Source organism: Neovison vison, chromosome 6, assembly GCF_020171115.1.
Source record: "Neovison vison isolate M4711 chromosome 6, ASM_NN_V1, whole genome shotgun sequence".
Taxonomy (NCBI): Eukaryota; Metazoa; Chordata; class Mammalia; order Carnivora; family Mustelidae; genus Neogale; species Neogale vison.
Window position 1 is genome coordinate 206,803,877 of NC_058096.1, and position 12,814 is coordinate 206,816,690.

The 12,814-nt window shown below is 40.0% G+C and overlaps 1 protein-coding gene across 9 annotated transcripts in view; it reads left to right on the forward strand.

The window, feature by feature from the left end:
- MAP4 (microtubule associated protein 4) overlaps window positions 1-12,814 on the forward strand; it is a 195,288-nt gene that overhangs the window by 68,415 nt on the left and 114,059 nt on the right. For all 9 annotated transcript variants that reach the window (XM_044253680.1, XM_044253679.1, XM_044253681.1 and 6 more), the window contains exon 2: window positions 3,218-3,459. In XM_044253680.1, the coding sequence (XP_044109615.1) occupies window positions 3,237-3,459 (223 nt within the window). In that variant the 5' untranslated portion in view covers window positions 3,218-3,236. The remainder of the gene's footprint in view (window positions 1-3,217; window positions 3,460-12,814) is intronic.

The following is a 12,814-nucleotide window of genomic DNA, read 5'->3' on the forward strand; positions in this document are numbered from 1 at the left end:
CCATAAATTACATAACTCAACATTTTAAGGCATAACTGAATATTAAGTGACCTTAAATGGTTCTGTGAGTGTGGGATGAAATTCACCCATGAATTCATTAAAATCAATTCCAAAACACTGGCAAAACCGGTTTAACAAACCTGTAGAACACTTACTTAATTTATTATACTTGTATATATTTTAGAATAGAATAACTATAAAATTGAATCATCTGTTTAATTTATTGAAAACTGGGGCTTCCTGGATAAAAGCCAGTACTTCATTTTCCATAAGTAAATTGTGTGTGTGTGTGTGTGTGTAAATCATATTTCTATTTATATGTAGTGACAAGAAAGGAATATCTAAGCTGTGTTGAGATTCAGTTGCTGGGTGGTTGGCTAGATGCACTCTGAGCCAAATGACCTTCCTGCTTTCCAGCTGCCTAATTTTCTATCAGTTTTACCTTCTTAGGCTGTATTTAAGCCACTATTCATAGTCTATGAACCGTATGTCAGCCCAGGAAGTGGTTTGGGAGGTTGGGGTGGGGGTAAAGAGGGAAAGATTATGGTGGATAAAGAGCTGCCCTTTGAGAATATGCACTCAGGTAAATGAGATTGGAAAGATATTGTTGGTTCTGTCTGCATTTTCACCTGTGTCCTAAATTAGGGAGTTTGAGTGGATTACATGGAAGAGGTGTCCTAGGTATGTATTATGGAAAAAATGGAGCTACTGTTAGGGATGGTATAGATACCCTTTCAAATGTTCTTTGACCTTGAAACTGTTTAATTATAGACATCCTTTATTATTTTTGGTTCATTATAGGTTTCAAATGCTAACTGGTAATAATAGTTAACATAAAAAGGGAAAAAGCAGTTACTTTTTATGGAACTTATTGGCATTAAATTTGTCAGGCTTTTAAAAAGTTCTTTAATGAGTCATTTTTCAACATTTTTCCTGGCAGGATCTGGAGAGACAATCATACTTACATACGTGTAAAGTATGTAAGACAATCATACATATGTGTAAAGTAGCCTGGGTGGCATACAGAGTAGGAGTGTCCATCCATATTCATGTGTTGTAAATGGGTTGTGTATGTGCTGCTCCGTACTGATGACTGTGATAGGAACTCGTGTGTGGAGACAAAGTTGAAGATAGAATCACTGTACTCCTTGGTGTGTATTTCTTTTTCCTTAATAAATTTAGCTGGAGAGAGGTAGACAGTGGAGGATAGTTTTAAAGGAGACCCTTTAAACATGGCTCGAATCTATTAGTAGATTCTGGCTTTTAAAAATCTGGGTTGAGGAAAGACTGTGTATTAGTTGAGATTCTTTGCTTGCAAGCAGTAGATTGACTAAATTAGGAGAAAGAAAGATGGAAGGTTGCTCACTTAGACTGGAGAAAGAAGACAACCAGGGCAACTGAACTGCCGCGTGGTGGGTCTTCCATTATGAGATACTCCTTTTCCAACCATCTTCTTCCTGGTCATGTGTCCAACACCACTGGGGTGGCTGTTAGTGAATATCGGGGGAGATAAGGAAGAATGAATTTCTAGGCAGACAGAAGCAGTAACTGTCATACTATGCAGCTAAGAATTTCTTTCGTTCTTTTTTAGTTTAGATTTTTTTTTTTTTTAAGATTGATTTAGGGGCGCCTGGGTGGCTCAGTGGGTTAAGCCTCTGCCTTTGGCTCAGGTCATGATCTCAGGGTCCTGGATCGAGCCCTGCAGGGAAGCCCTGCTCCCTGCTGAGCAGGGAGCCTGCTTCACCTCCTCTCCCCACGCCCCGCGCCTGCCTCTCTGCCTACATGTGATCTCTGTCAGATACATAAATAAAATTGTTTTTTTAAAAGATCAGTTTATTTATGAGAGAGAGCGTGCATCTGCCCACTGCTGTACATGTGGGGTGGGGGGGGGAGCAGCAGAGAGAGAGAGAGAGAGAACCCCCCAAGCCAATCCAACTTGGGGCTCCATTCCAGGACCCCAAGATCACAAGCTGAAGCAAAATCAAGAGTGGGACGGAGACTCACTGATTGAGCCACTCGTGTGCCCCTATGCCACTAAGGATTTCTGTTTGATTTACTTTGCCTGCTCAAGAAAGCTCCTATGTTCACTTACCTTTCTGAGTCTCTTGGAGTCTCTATTAAGTTAGACCTTTTGAAAGCAGACATGGTACCCAGAATACTTTTTTTATTGCCCACTGTGCTGTATATGTATCGGGAGCTCAATTTATTGCAGGCCCTTTGGCATTTTTACTACACTATTCCTGTATTTCTGGGCTAGTCACCTGCAGTTTTGCCTGTAGTAGGCTATACTTCTTAACTTCAGGTTGTGTTTAAAATTGGAGAGCCTCATGTTCTGAAAAGATGGTGAGGACATGACCACACAGAGGGGCTGCCACCCCTAGCTAATCAGGGACCATGTCTGTATTTTTCATGCCAACAGGGCTAGGTATAGTTTGGTTAACGGAGCTATCCACAAGAAATTCATGAAGAAGCATTATTTAACCTCAACAAAATAAGTCTTTTGTCAAGAAAGTTGACTTCGTTCTCCTGATAGTAATGTAGCCTTTTTTTATTTTTTATTTTTAAAGATTTTATTTATTTATTTGACAGACAGAGATCACAAGTAAGCAGACAGGTAGGCAGAGAGAGGGAGAGGAGAAAGCAGGCTCCCTGCAGAGCAGAGAGCCCTATGCAGGGCTCGATGCGGGGCTCGATCCCAGGACCCTGAGATCATGACCTGAGCCAAAGGCAGCAGCTTAACCCACTGAGCCACCCAGGCGCCCTGTAACCTTTTTTCAAATGGGAATATAATGTAATCTGACCTTCTTTTGTATATTCTTTTAAGAAATATTCTGGGGTGTGATTTAGAAATGAAGATGGAAGAGATAGTTGGTAAGTTTATAAGACTTGAAATCAAAAGACCCGATATGAGTCTTACTGGCTGTAACTTTGGATAAATTGTTTCTTTTTTTTTTTTGACAATGTTATTAATGGAAAGGAAAAAATGGCTTTTGTCTGTTTACTTCTGAGAGATGTGAGATAGAGAGAGTTTACTTCGGGTGAGACTGTCCGCTGAGCTTTAATTTTCTAATCTATGAAATGAGGGAGCCTCTTCTAGCTCTCAAGTTCTAGATTTTTTTTTCTTTTTTTGTTTAGAACAACTGAGAAGAGTTTTTAGGAATGTGTTTCCCTTTGCACAGTGCTCATCTTATGAAATATTTTTTTCCTCCTTAACCAGGCAGTTGCAGTGGTGCAAAATGGCTGACCTCAGTCTTGCAGATGCATTAACAGAGCCACCTCCAGAAATTGAGGAAGAGATAAAACGGGACTTTATTGCCACGCTGGAGGCAGAGGCCTTTGATGATGTTGTGGGAGAAACTGTTGGAAAAACAGACTATATTCCTCTCCTGGATGTTGATGAGAAAACCGGGAATTCAGAATCAAAGAAGAAACCATGCTCAGATACTAGCCAGGTTGAAGGTAAGTAGTTAAGACAAGCTGCTGAGAAAGCAGATTAGGGATTATGCTTTGGGTCATAATCTTAAAAACTTTGAGTAAACTGAATTGAGTTCTTTAGCATAAGCTAGTCACTTTCTCCTTGGTTTCTAACAGAAATTCAGAAAAAGATGTAGGTTTATTACCCTTTAGTTGAGTGTGTGTTCATGAAACTAGAGATAACTTTTAATCTAAAGGTTGTTCTATAAAGTCTCAACTCTTATATAATCTGCCTAATTTCCTAAATTAAACTAGCTGCTCTGCCTTTACTTTGAACAGTAGCTTTGTAACAAGTCAGATATGTAAAATTCTATGTTTACATCAAGACTGAATTTGAAATGGAATCAGGTACCACTTTTTGTCTTTGGGAGTAAGTCTAGGTCAGAATTAAACCATGGATTAAATCTTTAAAAAAGAGGTTTTGCTGCTTTTACATGTTGCTGGATCACATTTGCTACTGTTTGGTTGAGGATTTTTGCATTTATGTTTATGTGGGATATTGGTCTATAGTTTTTTTGCGATGCCTTTGATTTTAGAATTGAGGTCATGCAGCATTATAAAATGAATTGGGAAATGTTCCCTCTTGTTCTGTTTTCTGACTTAGTTTGTGTAGCATTGATGTTTCCTTCTTTAATGTTGGATAGACTTGGTCACGGAACCCATCTGGGCCTGGAATTTTCTTGGTCAGGTTTTTTATTAGGAATTCAATTTCTTTAAGAGATGTAGAACTATTCAGGTTATCTATTTCTTCTTAAGTAAGATTTGGTAGTTTGTATCTTTCAGGAATTGGCACATTTCCTCTAAGTTGTCATTTGGATGGAGATAAAATTGAACTCTTACCTGATTCTTTTAATGTCAGTAGGATCTATTTTATGCCCCTCTTTCATTATTATATTGGTAATTTGTGTCTCTTTTTTCTTGATGAGTCTGCATAGAGGTTTATTGATTACTGATGTTTTTAAAGATCCAGCTTTTGGTTTCATAGATTCCCCCCTCCCCCATTTTTCCATTTTCCATTTCTGCTCATATTTAATATTTCCTTCCTGCTGCCTGCTTTGAGTTGATTTGCTTATTTTCTGGTTTTTATAAGGTGGCAGCTCAGATCATTGATTTGAAGCATTTCTTCTTTTCATAATTGACACAAAATATTATATTAGTTTAAGGCATACAACATAATGGCTTCCTATTTTGTGTCTTGTTAGATAACCACCACAGTATGTCTAATTAACATTTTCATCACACATAATTACAAATTTTTAAATTTATTTGACACAGAGATCACAAGTAGGAAGAGAGGCAGGCAGAGAGAGAGGGCTCCCGCCAAGCAGAGAGCCCAATGTGGGGCTCCATCCCAGGACCCTGAGATCATGACCTGAGCCGAAGGCAGAGGCTTAACCCACTGAGCCACCCAAGCACCCCTAAGCCGTGGTTATTTTTTTTTAAAGATTTTATTTATTTATTTGACATAGAGATCACAAGTAGGCAGAGAGAGAGAGGAGGAAGCAGGCTCCCTGCGGAGCAGAAAGCCCGATGTGGGGCTCGATCCCAGGACCCCGAGATCACGACCCGAGCCGAAGGCAGAGGCTTTAACCCACTGAGCCACCCAGGTGCCCCATGAATCATGGTTATTGAGAAGTATGTTAGTTTCTTAATATTTAGAGATTTTCCAGATATCTTTCTATAATTGATTTTTAGTTGAATTCTTTTGTGGTCAGAAGAGATCCTTTGAAATTTCAGTTCAAAGGTTGTCATGTTTTGTTTTTTTTTTTTTTTTGGGTCATGTTTTGTTTTATGGTCTAGAATATGTCCTGTCATGGACAGTGTTCTTTTTTTTTTAAAGATTTTGTTTTATTTATTTGACAGACAGAGATCACAGGTAGGCAGAGAGGCTGGCAGAGAGAGAGGGGGAAGCAGACTCCCCACTGAGCAGAGAGCCTAATGCGGGGCTCCATCCCAGGACCCTGAGATCATGACCTGAGCCAAAGGCAGAGGCTTAACCCACTGAGCCACCCAGGCGCCCCCATGGGCAGCGTTCTGTGCGTTATTGGAAGTAACATGACGGTGTTTACAAGTAGATATAAAGTCGACTTTATATCTACTTGTAATGGTTTCTCAGAGGGAGAGACACTGAGGTCTCCACAGAATTTTGTGGATTTGTTTCTTTCTCTTCTCTCTTCTGCCAATTTTAATTTCCTGTATTTTGAAGATCTGTTCTTAGGTGCACAGAACAGTGTAGTTGACATAGAGGGTCATAATAGTTTCAGGTGTACGATACAGTGATTCAGTACTTCCATGTATTACTCAGTGCCAATCAGGGTAAGTGTACTCTTAATCCCCTTCACCATGATTGTTACCTCTTCATGAATCGACCCTGTTACTGTTATGTTGTAGGTCAATATTGTTTGTTCTGAAGTCTCGTTTTCGTCCGATTAATATAGCTGCCAGAGCTTCCTTTTGTTTAGTGTTGACATGGTGTATCTGTCCATATCCTTTTACTTTCAGTGCATTTCTTTATTAATATTTAATAAAGTGGGTTTCTTGTAGACACAATATAGATGGGTTTTGCTTTTCTGACCAGTCCAAAGACCTGTCTTTTCACTGGTATTTTAGACTATAATTAATGTGATTATTCATATGATTGGATTTAAATCTGTCATTTTGCTAGTTGCTTTCTATTTCTTCCATCTCTTCTTTATTGTCTTTCTTTCTCTATCTGCTTTTGGATTAATTCAGTATTTTTATGTTTTTGTTTTTAACTTCAGTATTGGCTTATTATGTATATTTCTTTTAAAATTTGTTTTATAGAGGGCGCCTGGGTGGCTCAGTGGGTTAAAGCCTCTGCCTTCGGCTCAGGTCATGATCTTTGGGTCCTGGGATCGAGCCCAGCATTGGGCTTTCTGCTCAACAGGGAGCCTGCTTCCTCCTCTCTCTCTCTCTGCCTGCCTCTCTGCCTACTTGTAATCTGTCAAATAAATAAAATCTTTAAAAAAAAAAATAAAATTTGTTTTACATTTGGGACACCTGGGTGGCTTAGTCATTTGGGCGTCTGACTCTTGGTTTCCACTTGGGTCTTGATCTCAGGGTCATGGGATCAGGCCAGCATGGGGCTCCGCACTTGGCATGGAGTTTGCTTGGGATTCTTTCCCTCCCCGACTCCCTCCCTTTTTGCCCATTCTCTTTCTCCCCTAGCTCTCTCTCTCTAAAAAAAATGAATAAAATCTTTAAATTAAAAAAATTATTTTATATTTGACTTTTTGTTTACAGTGTGTATCATTTATTTTTTCCACTTTGCTTTCCAGTAGTATTGTACAACTTCATGTATAGTGTAAGAGTCCATGCAAAACAGTAAATGTCCAATTCCTCTCATTTTTTGTCTTACTGTCATATACCTAATTTTATATATGTTAGGAACCTACATTTTTATCTTTTCATTTTAGATTATCAGTTACCTTTTAGTTTAAAAATTTGGGAAATAATGTCTTACAGTCACTTTAATTTTTACCATCTTGGGCACTCTTTTTTTTGTTTTGTTTTTTAAGATTTTATTTGTTTATTTGACAGACAGAGATCACAAGTAGACAGAGAGGCAGGCAGAGAGAGAGAGAGAGAGGGAAGCAGGCTCCCTGCTGAGCAGAGAGCCTGATGCGGGACTTGATCCCAGGACCCTGAGATCATGACCTGAGCCGAAGGCAGCGGCTTAACCCACTGAGCCACCCAGGCGCCCTCTTGGGCACTCTTTATTTCTTTGTGTAGACTGAGATTTCTGTCTAGTACCATATTCCTAATGTCTGAAAGAATTCTTTTAACATTTCTTTTTTCTTTTTTTAAGATTTAATTCATTTGTTTGTGAGAGAGAGAGAGAGCGAGAGAGAGAGCAAGCATAGGCAGGCAGAATGGCAGGCAGAGGCAGAGGGAGAAGCAGGCTTCCCCGCCAAGCGAGGAGCCCAATGTGGGACTCGATCCCAAGATGCCGGGATCGTGACCTGAGCCGAAGGCAGCCACTTAACCAACTGAGCCACCCAGGTGTCCCTCTTCTAACATTTCTTATAGCACAGGTGTTTTAGCAGTGAATTATTTCAGCTTTGGTTTATGAAAAACTAGCATTCAGTTTTGAAAGTTACCTTTCCAAGGTGTATATTCTTTGTGACTTTTTTCTTTCATTTAGGAAAGTTAGTCTTCCCACGTGGATAGTTTGTGATGAGAAGTCTGTTATAATCTTTCTTTTTTTTTTTTTAAGATTTTATTTAATAATTTGAGACAGAGAATATGAGAAGGATGAGGGGCAAAAGGAGAAGCAGATTCTTCCCTGAGCAGGGAGTCCAACATGGGGCTTGATCCCAGGACCCCAGGATCATGAACTGAGCCAAAGGCAGACGCTCAACTGGCTGAGCCACCAAGTGCCCCCAGTCTGTTGTAATCTTGATCTTTGTTCCTTTTCCCCCCTCTGGCCGCCTTCAGAATTTTATCTTTATCTTAGGTTTTTGGCAGTTGGAATATGGAATATGGTATGTTTAGGTAGATTCTTGGTATTTGTCCTGCTTGGGGCTCTCTGAGCTTGATCTGTGCTTTGATGTGGTTTGTGAAGTTTGGAAATTTTTGGATTGTTATCTTTTAAAGTATTTCTTTGCCTTATTCTTTCTCTTTCCTTCTGGGATTCCATACAGTTTCATTAGATTTTTGGGTATTGCCTCATAGCTCTTGGCTGCTCTTTTCTTTTTCCCTCCTCCTTTGTTCTCTCTGTTTTGTTTGGGTTCTCTCTTTTGACCTGTTTTCAAGTTCTCTGATTTTTCTTCCCCCCCCTGGTTCTGTTGAATCTAATGTGGAGCCCTCAGTGGCACTCTTGAGTATCTTTTCTGGTTTTAATCTCTAGCATTTCTGTTTGACTCTTTCTTACAGTTTCTTCCATTTCTCTGCTAAAGTTCCCCATCTGTTCATGCATATTTTGATCTTTTCCACTATAGACTTTAACAGTATTCATAATTACTTTAAAACTCTTGTCTGCTACATTCATTTGAATATCTGGGTTATTTTCTCAGTTTGATCGTTTTCTCTCTTGATAGTGGGTTTTTTTATTTTTGTTTTTTGGCACTTTTTATGTGTCTCTTAATTTTTGAGTGAATGCTGGATTTCACATGTAAAATAGTAGTGACTGAGATAAAATATTTATGCCTGGAAGTGGGCTTGTCTTTTTTTTTTTTTTTCCCCCACTAGATAGTTTGTATCAAGGGTTGAGTCCATTTAGGCTGGGGCTGAGTTAGGTTTGAGTTTTGTTGTTACTGTGATTGTCCTTAGTGCAGTACTGGCTTCGGATTCCTCTCTTCCTTGTGCTTAGAGTGGGGAGTGTGGTACTGAAAGGTTTCTCTGAATGTTCTTGGGCCACTCTTAGCTTTTGGTCTCCCTGTACACCTGTGCCCTTGAAGGGTGTTTCTCCACATGCTTAGCCCCTCCCTTATCAAGAAGTGCTAGCCTGGAAGTTTTGTTATCTGTGGTTTTTGGTCCTGGTTTAGGCTTAATCCTGTGCATGGTTGGAGTCTGTCTCAGTAATACCCCTCTTACAATAGGAGGGTCTTCTAATAGTATCCTGCAGGATCCTGGGTTGGATTTACCGCTCCTCCCCTAGGGTAAGAGGATATTTTCTTAACTCTTTCCCCAGCTGCAGTGGGTGTTTCCCCAGGCCCTGGGGCTGATGGTTTGACACCACTTCCCCTGGCAGCTCAGCTTTTATTTGTATAGGGTAGAAGGGCTGCACACCTTTCCTCTACTGGTGGCTCTCTCCCAAGTCTGCAAAAGGAGACTTTCCCACTCTGCTTGTGGTCTTGTGAGCATCTGGTAAATCTGTGCAGTGGGTATGAATTCCCCTTGTGTCTGTGGATGCCAGGGGGACCCTATACTCTCATGCAACCCTTCACTTCGCCTTTAGCCTATCATTAAACTTTTTAGTTGAATTCTCCTTCCTGCTGGTGTTACACCTGTGTCTGTCCCTCACATGCTCTGACACAGGACAGTTAGTGCTTACCTCCCTGTCTCCTGGAGGTGTCTTGCTTTGGATTTCGTTTTCTGTTTTCTTTTAGCAATGCTTCCACCACCTGGGACTCAGCTTCAGTGGGTGAGGATAATGACGTGGCAGCAAATTTTCTTATGCTTCATCTTGGGTGACTTGACCTGTGTACCATTAACTTAACCCCAGAGGAGGAAAGTGTTTTTAGAAACTATTTTGCTTATAAGAAATACTAAATTTCTCTCAATATTTTAAATATGTGAACAACCTATAATTAAGTACTATAATTAAAAGTTCCTTAACTCAGGGAGATTACTCTTGAATTGGTAACAGTGGTTACTCCAGGAAGTAGCAGCTGGCTGGAGTGTAGGGGTGAGAGGGAGCCTTATTTTTACTGTATATCCCATTGGATCAGTTGGGTTTTGTACACATGCATTTACTAATTGACCTGTTGAAAAAGAACAGTATAAAATTTATAATTAGACTAGAACTAAATTATAAGTTTCTGATTTTTTTCATAGCAACCTTGTTTGTGGGTTTGTTTAAGAAGTGGGGGCAAGAGAGGCGGCTGGAGACATTGAAGAAGAAAGGAAAAGGATTTCTTTGGTCTTGCAGAGATCTGGGGCAGTGAGTGAGCTTTCAGTGAATGGGGGCTTCCCTACTGTGAGTCTGATTTTTATAGATTATCAGAATGATGGGTTTTGCCCAAATGATAGGTTTCATGTTTGTGTTTTGCTTGGAGAATATTCCAAATAAGGTGTTTTTTCTTCTGAATACTTCTTCAGAAGTGATGGAAGGGCCCTAGACTTCATTATTTTCATGTTTTACTGTATGTCCAGCTTTAAGTTTGATTTTGTTACTGGATGAGATTCAGTAAATTATTAATGGAGCTCTGGATGTGATTTTGCAGCAGGCTCACGCAGGCCGGCCAGTGGAAATGGATCAACCACTTCCCTGCATCTAGCATGGAAAGGGCAGTTGTATGGGTTACATGTAACTGAACTCTTAGGATAGTGGTGTTTCTCTTTGAATTCTCACATGCCCACCCTAATTGCCCTCAACTTAAAAGTGAGGGGTAGACAAGCAGGCTGCCTTTAGGACACTTAACACAGAGTAGGAAAAGTTGCTCCCTACTTTTCCTGTACAATTCCTGCTCCAGACCTGGAAATAGTGATTTCTCAAAGCCTTGTTGCTACTGGGTTTGTCATTGTTTTTAGGCCTTTTTTGTGGGTGTGCTATACTCTTTTCCATTTTACCCCTTTTTTTCCCCATTAGTATTTTTATCTTATTGTCCCCATAAAACATCTAAATAGCCAAATGCCTGGAAATAAAACTGGTGTCATACTACTTGAAATGCCTGTCACCTTGGGAAACAGTTCTCAAAATACTTTTTCGTATGTATGTATTGATTTTTTTTCTTCTTTGGAAATGTTATCTACCTAATCATTGTTCATGGTTAGCTCTATATGACTTTATTTTCTAGTCCAGGGAGACAAAAGACAGCTTTCTTTTATATGTAAATAACAAACAATAATACTCTTGTGACTTCTGTTCATTCAGAACATCATCATCGATGTTTGAATGAGCATCTAGCATTTTGTTGATGCTTAGACACAAATAGTTGGCAAATCTGTGACCAAGTCACTAAATTTTTCTGAACTCTGTGCTTAGATAGTTCTCCTTGTGGGAGTGGGAGAATACTCTCTCCCTAGCATTCCGGGGGGTTCACGGCTAATAACATGTTTCTGTAAAATGTATTAACATAGGACAGTGGTTCTCCAGTGTGGTCCTTGGACCAGCAGTATCCTATCACTTGGGCCCACATGGACTCAGAAACTCTGGGTATGCAGCTCAGAAGTCTCTGTTTTAACAAGCTCTTGCAGGTGACTTTGATGCACCCAAGATGAGAAACATTGATCCAGGAGAAAGGGCCGAAAGAAGTGCTAGAAAGGTTGATAACTAGATACTGAAGGTTCCTCTTGCTCAGCTGCTGCGCCTTCTATCACAGATCATCGCAGCCAACTTTATTGGCCACCAGAGGGCAGTGTAGGAACAGGCCTGACTTCTGCAGTAGAAGGTGCCCTTGCACTGAGATCATGCTGAATCCCCCCCCATTTTGCCCAAAGTGACTCCCTGTGGCTGTTTTCCTCACAGCATACATGCCCTTTCAGCTTCTTGCTGCTAACCTCTGCCAGACTGGTTTGCTAGCTGTGGGACTCGGAAATCACCTGTGAAAGAAGAGATTAAACAAAACAGTGAATTCTAATATTTTTATCTCTCAGAGCATGATTAGTTGTGGTTTTTTCCAGTGCTGTAGGTGTCTAGCTGAGAAAGTTTTTCATTTCATGAAATGGGCGTCCCTCTAGGGGAATTAATTAGAGAAAGAAGGGAGTGTATTATCTTTTGAATTAGGACTTACCCAGTAATGTACCATGGGCCTCTTTCCTACTTTACAGCCTAATTATTGGGGCCCCTGGGTGGTGCAGTCCGTTGAGCATTTGACTTTCGGTTTCAGCTCAGGTCGTGATATCAGGGTGGTGAGCCTGGGTTCCGTGTTCAGCACAGTCTGCTCAAGACTGTCTCTCCCTCTGCCTGTCCTGCTCTTTTTTTTCTCTCTCTCTCTCAAATAAATAAATCTTAAAAAAAAAAAAAAGAACTTAAAAATAAAACTTGTTGTTTTTATGTTATAATGTTTTATTTGTTTTGGATTTTTTGTTTTAATTCTCTCCTGGGGTTGGATTTTTTTTTTTTTTAAAAGATTGTTAGGTGTCATATGTATGGTAGAATCTCAGTCTCTCTTTTATTTTATTTTATTCTGACCTCCAAAAAGCCTTATTTGGCTTTTATTTTATTCTGGTGAGTTGCTTATTTCTTAGACTCATAATTATTACTTAGTCTAGTAATTTCACTTAAGCTAGATTTTTTTATAGAAGGCAATAGTAAATTTCATTATTCTCCCGAGTTTACTTCAAAGATTTTTTTTTTTTGACAGAGATCACAAGTAGGCAGAGAGGCAGGCAGACAGAGAGAGAGAGACAGAGAGAGAGGAGGAAGCAGGCTCCCCGCTGAGCAGAGAGCCTGATGTGGGGCTCAATCCCAGGACCCTGGGATCATGATCTGAGCCGTAGGCAAAGGCGTTAACACACTGAGCCACCCAGGCACCCCCCAAGTTTACTTTAAAGTTTAGTGATCAGTCTCCAGTTAATCTGTAGTTGGTCTGCAGATTGATCAGTCTCGAGCTGATGTATCTGTAGTTAATAACAACAAGAGTAAGAATAGTTGTTAACATTTTCTTAACACTATGATTGGCATGGTACTGCCTGCAGTATTATTAGTCCTCAT